Source organism: Trichomycterus rosablanca, chromosome 13, assembly GCF_030014385.1.
Source record: "Trichomycterus rosablanca isolate fTriRos1 chromosome 13, fTriRos1.hap1, whole genome shotgun sequence".
Taxonomy (NCBI): domain Eukaryota; kingdom Metazoa; phylum Chordata; class Actinopteri; order Siluriformes; family Trichomycteridae; genus Trichomycterus; species Trichomycterus rosablanca.
In genome coordinates this window covers 37,573,452-37,586,371 of record NC_086000.1, presented here as the reverse complement: position 1 = coordinate 37,586,371, position 12,920 = coordinate 37,573,452, and the positions used below count along the sequence as shown (strand labels likewise).

Here is a 12,920-nt window from a genome sequence, read left to right as displayed (position 1 = left end):
GATACCACAACAGGATTCAGCAGAAATGTCCACAGTGTCAATATTTAGGACTAAACTCAGACTAACAGCAGCCTGTTATTAAACTAATGAATAAAACTGGTTTTAAAAGGGCGTCCAGAGTTTTTCAGACCTTGTTTGTTCCAGAGACCTGTGTTGACCTGTGGTGAGTAATGAGATGTGATCTGTTCTGACCTGTACGTGACTCGTTCCTCTGTACCCGGCTCGTCCTTCTCCCAAATCAGCGCCACCCTGTTCGGATCTCTGGCCGCGTGCACGTCCAGACAGTTCACTGTTAATCACATCAGAGACACACGGGGCGCGTTAACGGTGAGGGTTCTGGATCATCACACAAAGCTTTGATGTTTTTATAGACGACATCCATCCATCCAGTGATCCAAACATCAACATCATCCATCCAGTGATCCAAACCAAACATCATCCATCCAGTGATCCATACCAAACATCATCCATCCATCCATCCAGTGATCCAAACATCAACATCATCCATCCAGTGATCCAAACCAAACATCATCCATCCAGTGATCCATACCAAACATCATCCATCCATCCATCCAGTGATCCAAACATCAACATCATACATTCATCCATCCATCCAGTGATCCATACCAAACATCATCCATCCATCCATCTAATAATCCAGTAATCCATACATCAACATCATCCATCCAGTAATCCATACCAAACATCATCCATCCATCCAGTGATCCATACCAAACATCATCCATCCATCCAGTGATCCATACCAAACATCATCCATCCATCCAGTGATCCATACCAAACATCATCCATCCATCCAGTGATCCATACCAAACATCATCCATCCATCCATCCATCCAGTGATCCAAACATCAACATCATCCATCCAGTGATCCAAACATCAACATCATCCATCCAGTGATCCAAACATCAACATCATTCATCCATCCATCTAATAATCCAGTGATCCATAGCAAACATCATCCATTAATCCAGTGATCCAAACATCATCATACATTCATCCATCCATCCATCTACCTAGTAATTTATACCAAATATCACATTCATTCATCCATCCATCCAGCAATCCAAACATCAACATCCATCTATCTAGTAATTTATACCAAATATCACATTTATCTATTCCTCTGTCCACTAGTTCAAACATCAACAACATCCATTCATCCTTACATCCAATATTCATCCATCCATCCATCTAGTAATCCAAACATCAACAACATATTTTCATCCTTACATCCAATCATCCATCCACCGATCCATCCAAACATCACATTCATCCTTACATCCAATTATCCATCAGTGATCCATACCAAACATAAACAACATCCATATATTCATCCATCTATCCATCCCTCCATCAGTGATCCATACCAAACATCACCAACATACGTTTATCTGTACATCCATCCGCCCAGCCAGCCACTGATCCATAAACTCATTCTTACATAACCAAACATCTACAACATTCATTTATTCATCCATCCAGTGATCCATACCAAACATCACAAACATTCATCCTTACATCTAGTCATTCATCCATTCAGGCACAACTTACACTGGTCATCAACCACAACGATTAACCATTTATCATCGTCATCCTTCCACAGGACCGTCCATCCAACCAACCATCCATCCATCTGTCCATCCAGCTCCACTTTCACCCAAATCTCAATTCATACAACCATCCATCATTAAACCATTAAACCATCCCTAAATCCACTCACTGATCCCCGTCCATGATCCACGCTGTATTAGCACAGACCGGACAGTGCTGAAATGACCTTCAGTTTTACAGAAATTAAACCACTTACACTCACACACACACTCACACTCACACACACACACTCACACACACACACACACACACACACACACACACACACACACACTCACACACTCACACACACACACACACACTCACACACTCACACACTCACACACACACTCACACACACACACACACACTCACACACACACACTCACACACTCACTCACACTCACACACTCACACACACACACACTCTCACACTCGCACACTCTCACACACACACACACACACACACTCACACACTCACTCACACACACACTCACACACTCACTCACACACACACTCACACACACACTCACACTCACACACACACACACAGACGTTTCCAAGGACAGGAAAAAATGACAGACAATGCAAACAAATCCTCTGATTAATCTGACAGGTTTACACACACCGTACACACACGGTACACACACCGTACACACACCGTACACACACGGTACACACACCGTACACACACCGTACACACACGGTACACACACCGTACACACACCGTACACACACGGTACTCACACTCACACACTCACACACACACACACTCTCACACTCGCACACTCTCACACACACACACACACACACACTCACACACACACTCACACACTCACTCACACACACACTCACACACACACTCACACTCACACACACACACACAGACGTTTCCAAGGACAGGAAAAAATGACAGACAATGCAAACAAATCCTCTGATTAATCTGACAGGTTTACACACACCGTACACACACGGTACACACACCGTACACACACCGTACACACACGGTACACACACCGTACACACACCGTACACACACGGTACACACACCGTACACACACGGTACACACACGGTACACACACCGTACACACACGGTACACACACGGTACACACACCGTACACACACGGTACACACACGGTACACACGCCGTACACACGCCGTACACACGCCGTACACACACGGTACACACACCGTACACACACCGTACACACACGGTACACACACCGTACACACACCGTACACACACGGTACACACACCGTACACACACGGTACACACACGGTACACACACCGTACACACACCGTACACACACGGTACACACACGGTACACACGCCGTACACACGCCGTACACACGCCGTACACACGCCGTACACACACGGTACACACACCGTACACACACCGTACACACACGGTACACACACGGTACACACACCGTACACACACGGTACACACACCGTACACACACCGTACACACACCGTACACACACGGTACACACACCGTACACACACGGTACACACACGGTACACACACCGTACACACACGGTACACACACCGTACACACACGGTACACACACCGTACACACACGGTACACACGCCGTACACACGCCGTACACACGCCGTACACACACGGTACACACACCGTACACACACCGTACACACACGGTACACACACCGTACACACACCGTACACACACGGTACACACACCGTACACACACGGTACACACACCGTACACACACGGTACACACACCGTACACACACCGTACACACACAGTACACACACACCGTACACACACAGTACACACACACCGTACACACACGGTACACACACCGTACACACACGGTACACACACCGTACACACACGGTACACACACCGTACACACACGGTACACACACGGTACACACACGGTACACACACCGTACACACACCGTACACACACGGTACACACACCGTACACACACGGTACACACACCGTACACACACGGTACACACACGGTACACACACCGTACACACACGGTACACACACCGTACACACACACGGTACACACACCGTACACACATGGTACACACACGGTACACACACGGTACACACACGGTACACACACCGTACACACACGGTACACACACCGTACACACACCGTACACACACGGTACACACACACTGTACACACACCGTACACACACCGTACACACACCGTACACACACGGTACACACAGTACACACACGGTACACACACACCGTACACACACCGTACACACACCGTACACACACCGTACACACACACTGTACACACACCGTACACACACCGTACACACACGGTACACACACCGTACACACACGGTACACACACACTGTACACACACAGTACACACACCGTACACACACACTGTACACACACCGTACACACACCGTACACACACGGTACACACACCGTACACACACCGTACACACACGGTACACACACCGTACACACACGGTACACACACCGTACACACACGGTACACACACCGTACACACACCGTACACACACAGTACACACACACCGTACACACACAGTACACACACACCGTACACACACGGTACACACACCGTACACACACGGTACACACACCGTACACACACGGTACACACACCGTACACACACGGTACACACACGGTACACACACGGTACACACACGGTACACACACCGTACACACACCGTACACACACGGTACACACACCGTACACACACGGTACACACACCGTACACACACGGTACACACACGGTACACACACCGTACACACACGGTACACACACCGTACACACACACGGTACACACACCGTACACACATGGTACACACACGGTACACACACGGTACACACACGGTACACACACCGTACACACACGGTACACACACGGTACACACACCGTACACACACCGTACACACACGGTACACACACACTGTACACACACCGTACACACACGGTACACACACCGTACACACACCGTACACACACGGTACACACAGTACACACACGGTACACACACACCGTACACACACCGTACACACACCGTACACACACCGTACACACACCGTACACACACACTGTACACACACCGTACACACACCGTACACACACGGTACACACACCGTACACACACGGTACACACACACTGTACACACACAGTACACACACCGTACACACACACTGTACACACACCGTACACACACCGTACACACACCGTACACACAACGTACACACACCGTACACACACCGCACACACCGTACACACGCCGTACACACACGGTACACACACCGTACACACACCGTACACACACCGTACACACACACCGTACACACACAGTGAAGTGTAACGTGTCTGATAACGATCAGTGAGAGGAAATGTGAAGTGCTGTTAGTGTTTAAAAGAAAACCTTCAGCGTGTAAATGAGCTCACTGGGTAGAGCTTTGTGCGATCAATCGAAAGGTTGTGGGCTTGAATCTCGGCTCTGTCAAGCAGACACTGTTGGGCCTTTGAGCCCAAACCCTCTTGGCTCCAGGGTCACCGTACATTTACATTTTCGGCATTTAGCAGACGCTTTTATTCAAAGCGACTTACAGTACTGTGAGAGTATATTGTCTAAGCAATTGAGGGTTAAGGGCCTTGGTCAAGGGCCCAACAGTGGCAATCTGACAGTGGTGGGGCTTGAACCAGCGACCTTTCGGTTACTAGTCCAGTACCTTAACCACTAGGCTACAACTGCCCACAGCAAATACAATAGATCAGCGGTTAGGGTACTGGACTAGTAATCAGAAGGTTGCCGGTTCAAGCCCTGCTGACACCAAGTTGGCACTGTTGGGCCCCTGAGCGAGGCCCTTAACAATCAATTGCTGAGGCGGTTGTAGCCATGTGGTTAAGGTACTGGACTACATTTACATTTACATTTTCAGTATTTAGCGGACGCTTTTATCCAAAGTGACTTACAGTACTGTGACGGTATACTGACTAAGCAATTGAGGGTTAAGGGCCTTGCTCAAGGGCCCAACAGTGGCAACCTGGTAGTGGTGGGGCTTGAACCAGTGACGTTTTGATTACTAGTCCAGTACCTTAACTGCTACGCTACAACGACAGCATGCAAATGACCTAAGGGGTCTGCTAGCCCACTGGGTAGAGCTTTGCGCTATCAATCGAAAGGTTGTGGGCTTGAATCTCTGTCAAGCAGCCACGTGATTTCTTTTCTTCATTGAACAAATAGTCTTTGTTTCAACGGCGAAAACTGACACGGTTCTGGAGAAATTAAATAAACCAACAGGGTACTGGACTAGTAATCAGAAGGTTGCTGGTTCAAGCCCGCCCCTGAGCAAGGCCTTAACCCTCCATTGCTTGGACAGTATAGTGTCACAGTACTTTGTGGACTGTGGGAGGAAACCCACACAGACACGGGGGAGAACATGCAAACTGCACACAGGAAGGACCCGGACCGCTCCAACTGGGAATCGAACCCAGGACCTTCTTGCTGTGAGGCGACAGTGCTACCCACCCAAGCTAGGATTTTAAGTGTTGGAACCGAACAGCATCCTGACACCGTGGCGGATGTAAACAAAGCTGTTGCATGCAGAACTGAAACTCACTTCGTTTGGTGCTGTTATGGACGCAAATACTCAACATTAAATTTAGCACGAAGTTTGTACAATAAGGCGCAGAATGAACTGCGCACTTTTAATCTCTCGCTGCTCGGATCTGTGTAAACAACGGAACATAAATAATCACCGGACACGTTCAGCTTCCCTCCGACGAACCAGCGGATCCGTCCCTGCTGCAGGTCGCAGTCCTGCACGCGCTCGAAGTCCCGGTCCCACGTGAGCCTGTCCCTGGCCGCGCGGCCCCAGAAGCGGTCCGGGTCCCGGTGGGAGAGCTCGAGCAGCTCCGCGTGCGTCTCGCCGGACAGCGGGCGCGAGCACAGCGCGGCGTCGCCGGACAGGGCGCGCGCGCCGAGCCGCAGGAGCACGCACGCGGGCCCGGGTCTGATCTCGCGCCCGGCCGCGTAGCTGCTCGTTCTGCGCAAAGTCCTGAGAAGCGCGTGGATTCCTCCGCGCGAGGCCATGTCGAGCGAGCGAGCGGCTACTGAAAAGTACTGCGAGTTCTGCTGCACACACACACACACTCCAGCACACACACACACACACACACACACACACACATATATATACACACACACGGGGGGAGGGGTTTGCGCGCGAACTTCCACAATTGCAAAACACGCAGAAAGTGCGGAAAGAAGAAAGTAAACAAACTGTTAATAAAGCGTCAGCGAAGAACCTGATGTACAAGGAGTGCAGAAACACTGCAGGGATTAGTACACGAGTGTATGAATCACACACACACACACACACACACACACACACACACACACACACACACACTGATACAGAGGCTCTCTGGATGTTGCCTAACAATTTAAGAAAAAGGGAGATAGTTTTTAATAACATGCACTAGGGCTGGGCGGTATGACCACAAATCCGTGGTATTTATTAAGATTCTGACGGTTTCACGGTTTATCACGATATGTTTTATTTATTTTTGTATGACTGGGACTTTTTATACGTCTGTGGCTGATTTGTAAAGCAAGTGGGTAGCACTGTCGCCTCACAGCGAGAAGGTCCTGGGTTCGATCCCCAGGCGTGGCGGTCCGGGTCCTTTCTGTGTGGAGTTTGCATGTTCTCCCCGCGTTTGTGTGGGTTTCCTCCGGGTGCTCCGGTTTCCTCCCACAGTCCAAAGACGTGCAAGTGAGGTGGATTGGAGACGCCGAATTGTCCATGACCGTGTTTAACGTTAAACTGATGAATCTTGTGTAATGAGTAACTATCCATGACATGAACTCAATCCCCACCACACTGCCCCCCATTGGCTGCACTCGCCAGGTTGTTATTAATATATTACAATGTTTTCGTTAAGTAAAATTAAAATAACTAAAAGACAATGAAAAATCAGAATACATGTATCTATCAGCATATCAGCATATATATATATATATATATATATACAGTGTATCACAAAAGTGAGTACACCCCTCACATTTCTGCAAATATTTCATTATATCTTTTCATGGGACAACACTATAGACATGAAACTTGGATATAACTTAGAGTAGTCAGTGTACAGCTTGTATAGCAGTGTAGATTTACTGTCTTCTGAAAATAACTCAACACACAGCCATTAATGTCTAAATAGCTGCAACATAAGTGAGTACACCCCACAGTGAACATGTCCAAATTGTGCCCAAATGTGTCGTTGTCCCTCCCTGGTGTCATGTGTCAAGGTCCCAGGTGTAAATGGAGAGCAGGGCTGTTAAATTTGGTGTTTTGGGTACAATTCTCTCATACTGGCCACTGGATATTCAACATGGCACCTCATGGCAAAGAACTCTCTGAGGATGTGAGAAATAGAATTGTTGCTCTCCACAAAGATGGCCTGGGCTATAAGAAGATTGCTAACACCCTGAAACTGAGCTACAGCATGGTGGCCAAGGTCATACAGCGGTTTTCCAGGACAGGTTCCACTCGGAACAGGCTTCGCCAGGGTCGACCAAAGAAGTCGAGTCCACGTGTTCGGCGTCATATCCAGAGGTCGGCTTTAAAAAATAGACACATGAGTGCTGCCAGCATTGCTGCAGAGGTTGAAGACGTGGGAGGTCAGCCTGTCAGTGCTCAGACCATACGCCGCACACTGCATCGACTCGGTCTGCATGGTCGTCATCCCAGAAGGAAGCTGACGCACAAGAAAGCCCGCAAACAGTTTGCTGAAAACAAGCAGTCCAAGAACATGGATTACTGGAATGCCCTGTGGTCTGACGAGACCAAGATAAACTTGTTTGGCTCAGATGGTGTCCAGCATGTGTGGCGGCGCCCTGGTGAGAGGTACCAAGACAACTGTATCTTGCCTACAGTCAAGCATGGTGGTGGTAGCATCTTGGTCTTGGGCTGCATGAGTGTTGCTGGCACTGGGGAGCTGCAGTTCATTGAGGGAAACATGAATTCCAACATGTACTGTGACATTCTGAAACAGAGCATGATCCCCTCCCTTCGAAAACTGGGCCTCATGGCAGTTTTCCAACAGGATAACGACCCCAAACACAACCTCCAAGATGACAACTGCCTTGCTGAGGAAGCTGAAGGTAAAGGTGATGGACTAAACCCAATTGAGCACCTGTGGCGCATCCTCAAGTGGAAGGTGGAGGAGTTCAAGGTGTCTAACATCCACCAGCTCTGTGATGTCATCATGGAGGAGTGGAAGAGGATTCCAGTAGCAACCTGTGCAGCTCTGGTGAATTCCATGCCCAGGAGGGTTAAGGCAGTGCTGGATAATAATGGTGGTCACACAAAATATTGACACTTTGGGCACAATTTGGACATGTTCACTGTGGGGTGTACTCACTTATGTTGCAGCTATTTAGACATTAATGGCTGTGTGTTGAGTTATTTTCAGAAGACAGTAAATCTACACTGCTATACAAGCTGTACACTGACTACTCTAAGTTATATCCAAGTTTCATGTCTATAGTGTTGTCCCATGAAAAGATATAATAAAATATTTGCAGAAATTTGAGGGGTGTACTCACTTTTGTGATACACTGTATATATAAGCCCCACCACTGCTGGGTTGCAAACTGTTAGGCCCTTGAGCGAGGCCCTTAACCCTTAGTTGCTTAGATTGTGTACTGCCACACTACTGTAAGTCGCTTTGGATAAAATCGTCTGATATATGGTGTAAATGTAAAAGATTTGGATTACAGATGTGTTGTCTGGGTCGCGGTAAAAATGAGGTACACAACAGTACAACTGTACATTATCCCGATGCACATATACACATATGTGTGTGTGTGTGTGTGTGTGCTGTGTTTCAAATTTTTCCACTGTAATTCCTCTCCACACTCTTCTCTGAAGACCCACGGGGCTAAATTCAGTCCTGCTGCCACGTTTCACTTCTGTTCCACACTTTATAAAGCCCACACTTACACCTAGTGGACATTTTGAGAAATGCAATTTAGAACTCTGTCTGTGTGGATTTTCTCCGGGTTTAAAATCATGCCAGTAGGTGTAATTGCTGCTCTAATGTGCACCTGAGTGAGTGGATGAGCCAGTGTGTGATGCTTTTGCTGTCCAGGGTGCATTTCTATCTTTCGCCCAGTGAAGACACTGGACCCATCACGACCCTGTCCAGGCAAAAACTGTAAGCAGTATAATACTGGTGCCGTGCAGTTTCGGGGTCCTACAAATTTGTGTTCTCAATAATGAAATCTAGTCTCCATTTAGGATAGGTTTGGCATGTTCTCTCCACGTGTAGAGTCACTTTATAGAACCACCTCTAAATTAATAAGATATAAAAGAAATAATTTAAATACGTGTTTGTTTTTGGACGAAGAAGTGCGAGTTTCAATCATTCAGTCAATGAAAAAGAAGAGTTAAAAGAAATGTTTAATCTATGGGTGAGAACCCATAATGTTCTTAAAGCTATATCTATTCTATTCTATTCTATTCTATTCTATTCTATTCTATTCTATTCTATTCTATTCTATAGCTTTAGATAGATAGATAGATAGATAGATAGATAGATAGATAGATAGATAGATAGATAGATAGATAGATAGATAGATAGATAGATAGATAGATAGCTGGATAGATAGATAGATGATTGGATGGATGGATGGATGGATGGATGGATGGATGGATGGATGGATAGATGGATAGATGGATAGATGGATAGATAGATAGATAGATAGATAGATAGATAGATAGATAGATAGATAGATAGATAGATAGATAGATACTTTATTAATCCCGAAGGAAATCAAGGCCTCAGTAGCAAGTTACATAGATCAAAAGTAATAGTACACACTATACAGATTCACATAATACAAATGATTCACATTTATATTGTTGTAATTCTTTTCTTTATAGTGTGCATTTGATTTGATGTACAATGCTACTGGGACTCTTAATTTCCTTCGGGATCAATAAAGTATCTATCCATCCATCCATCCATCCATCCATCTAATCACAACAAAAACAGGGTCTGTGGGTACATGTGGAGGTGTTACTTCGGTATACATCGTAAAACTGGTATAGCTTGTAAAAGTATCAAGTATAAATAAAAAAGGTAAAAAAATTAAATGTAAAAAATTAAATATTGTTAATGTCTAGTAAGGTATTACAAATCATAATCTGTGGTAAGTATACAGTTAACAAGTGAATGGGTATCAAACGTAGGCATTCTGTACGTCCTAAATCACACCTGTTCACTACATAGTGCACTACTTTGACACTTTATTCTATGTTGTATTTAGGCTTGAATTTAAATGCTGACTTAGCCAGAACATTTATGACAAATAAACGTTATAATTATTATTTATAATTATATTTCCTGTTTAAATACTTGTTGGAGAATATTCTAAGCGCACTTAGTAGTGTATAGGGGATAGGGAATTAGAGAGATATTTGGGATACAGCACTATTATGCCGCTACTGCCTATGAAATACTAGGCGGAGCATTGCAATGCAAACAAACCACTGGTCGTATTTTAATTACACTATTGTAGACTACAGTAGTGCACTATATAGGACACAAGGGAACGGTTATTACAGACTACATAGTAGGCTATCTATTTAAGAATGTGCTGTTTGGGATACGGCCTTCCACACGATACTATGCCCGGGAATCTGTTTCTAACGTTATATATGTAAGTAACTTAAGATATAAACATTTATTCAGTTTACGTGGTTAAAGTTTGTACTTTGTGTTATAATTTATTTGTAGAAGACGTGTTTTCTTGAACTGTTGCTCAGAAATGTACACGCAGAGCTATGTTTGTTTAGCTAAGCTGCACAACACGTTAAAACAACGCCTACAACTACTACAGACAAATATAATACTCATTTATTGTGCATTCGTTTTGTTTCCAAATTCCGAATAAAATGCTTATTTTTAATAAAGTTACTTTAGTGTGTATTTACACCTCTATGCTATGCTATGCTAAGCTACGCTAATACGTTTCCAAGGAGACGCGTACGGCAACCCTTAAGGATCAAACTGTAAAACAACAACGCTAATCGTTTTTCTTAATTCTTACGCATTTAAAGTTCATAAATGAAGTCTAGATTCATCATTGATAGAAATGCCAAGAATAGGATGTAATACTACAAAATCTACCGCGGTACCTTAAAACTCAACATCAGTCGGTTCTGGGAGCAGCGTCGAGTTTTAAAGACGTTGAGTTTCGAGGTATTTTTTTTCCCATAAGGATGTTTGGAGAACCTGTTAATGCGTCCATGGTCCCGTGGAGCTGCAGATATTTTAGTCTCATGTAAAATAATGAGGTTGTTTTTGACACTTAAACACTGAAAATAACACAAATAAAATATAAACACTGAAATACAATAAAAGCTGCACTTTAGTTTTACTACTATTGTTTCCTGATGCTTCTTAATGCTGGAGATGCTTGATGTTGGAATAACGTATTCTCTTCAGCACCAGCGCATTCACATGAGAAGTTCCTGTGAAGTGTGACGGCGGTGCACAAAGCTTACCGTGACTTATTGTAGTAAAACAGCGAGTGAGGAATGTGATTAGTGGAGGAACTTATGAGCAGTAATAATGAAGAGAAGTTTAGTGCTCCTGTCTCCTTCTTTTACTACATTAAACCACGTTAAGCTTTATTTTAGACTCTGGGAGAAGCTGATTCTGATTCTCACCGTTTCTCAGAAGCTGGAGCTGTAACACAAGTTTAAAAGTGAAACAGGGAGGAGAATCCAGATAATCACAGATACATGTGGAGCTGTAACCCTGGATCTGCACCTTATTCCACACTGATGCAGATTCAGCTCAGATTCACACGCCGGCGAGGTTTTACTGCACCACTCAACCCGAGCTCTGAACATTGTTTATTTGAAATCAATTAAACACATAAAAAAAAAAAAGCTGAACACGTTGAGTTTAATAGATTTTGAGTTTAGGGGACCTGTTAAGTTAAGTTGCTTTATTTATTTACTTATTTATTTATTTCGGGTCTATTTTGACTCAGTAATAATAACATGGCTTATTAGACCAAACTCATGGTGTTCGGTACGTACACTTTTTACATTAATTCATTTATGAAAGCCCTATTTACAATGCTAGTAGGATGTAAAATATTGACTTTTCATCTTATTAATTAAAATCTCTAATCTAAAAAGATATCTAATTATTTAGTCTTAATTTTAAATAGCAAAATTAAAACGTAAAACTTTTTATAGATGATATTGTTTTACATTTTGAGGAA

General features: G+C 44.8%; 1 protein-coding gene across 1 annotated transcript in view; it reads right to left on the bottom strand.

Moving 5' to 3' along the window:
• acss1 (acyl-CoA synthetase short chain family member 1) overlaps positions 1-6,724 on the bottom strand; it is a 29,137-nt gene extending 22,413 nt beyond the window's left edge. The window contains exons 1-2 of the mRNA XM_063007995.1: positions 6,377-6,724; positions 193-289 (exon numbers count right to left, since the gene is read on the bottom strand). Coding sequence (XP_062864065.1) covers positions 193-289; positions 6,377-6,710 — 431 coding nt within the window. The 5' untranslated portion in view covers positions 6,711-6,724. The remainder of the gene's footprint in view (positions 1-192; positions 290-6,376) is intronic.
• Positions 6,725-12,920: the final 6,196 nt, after the last annotated feature.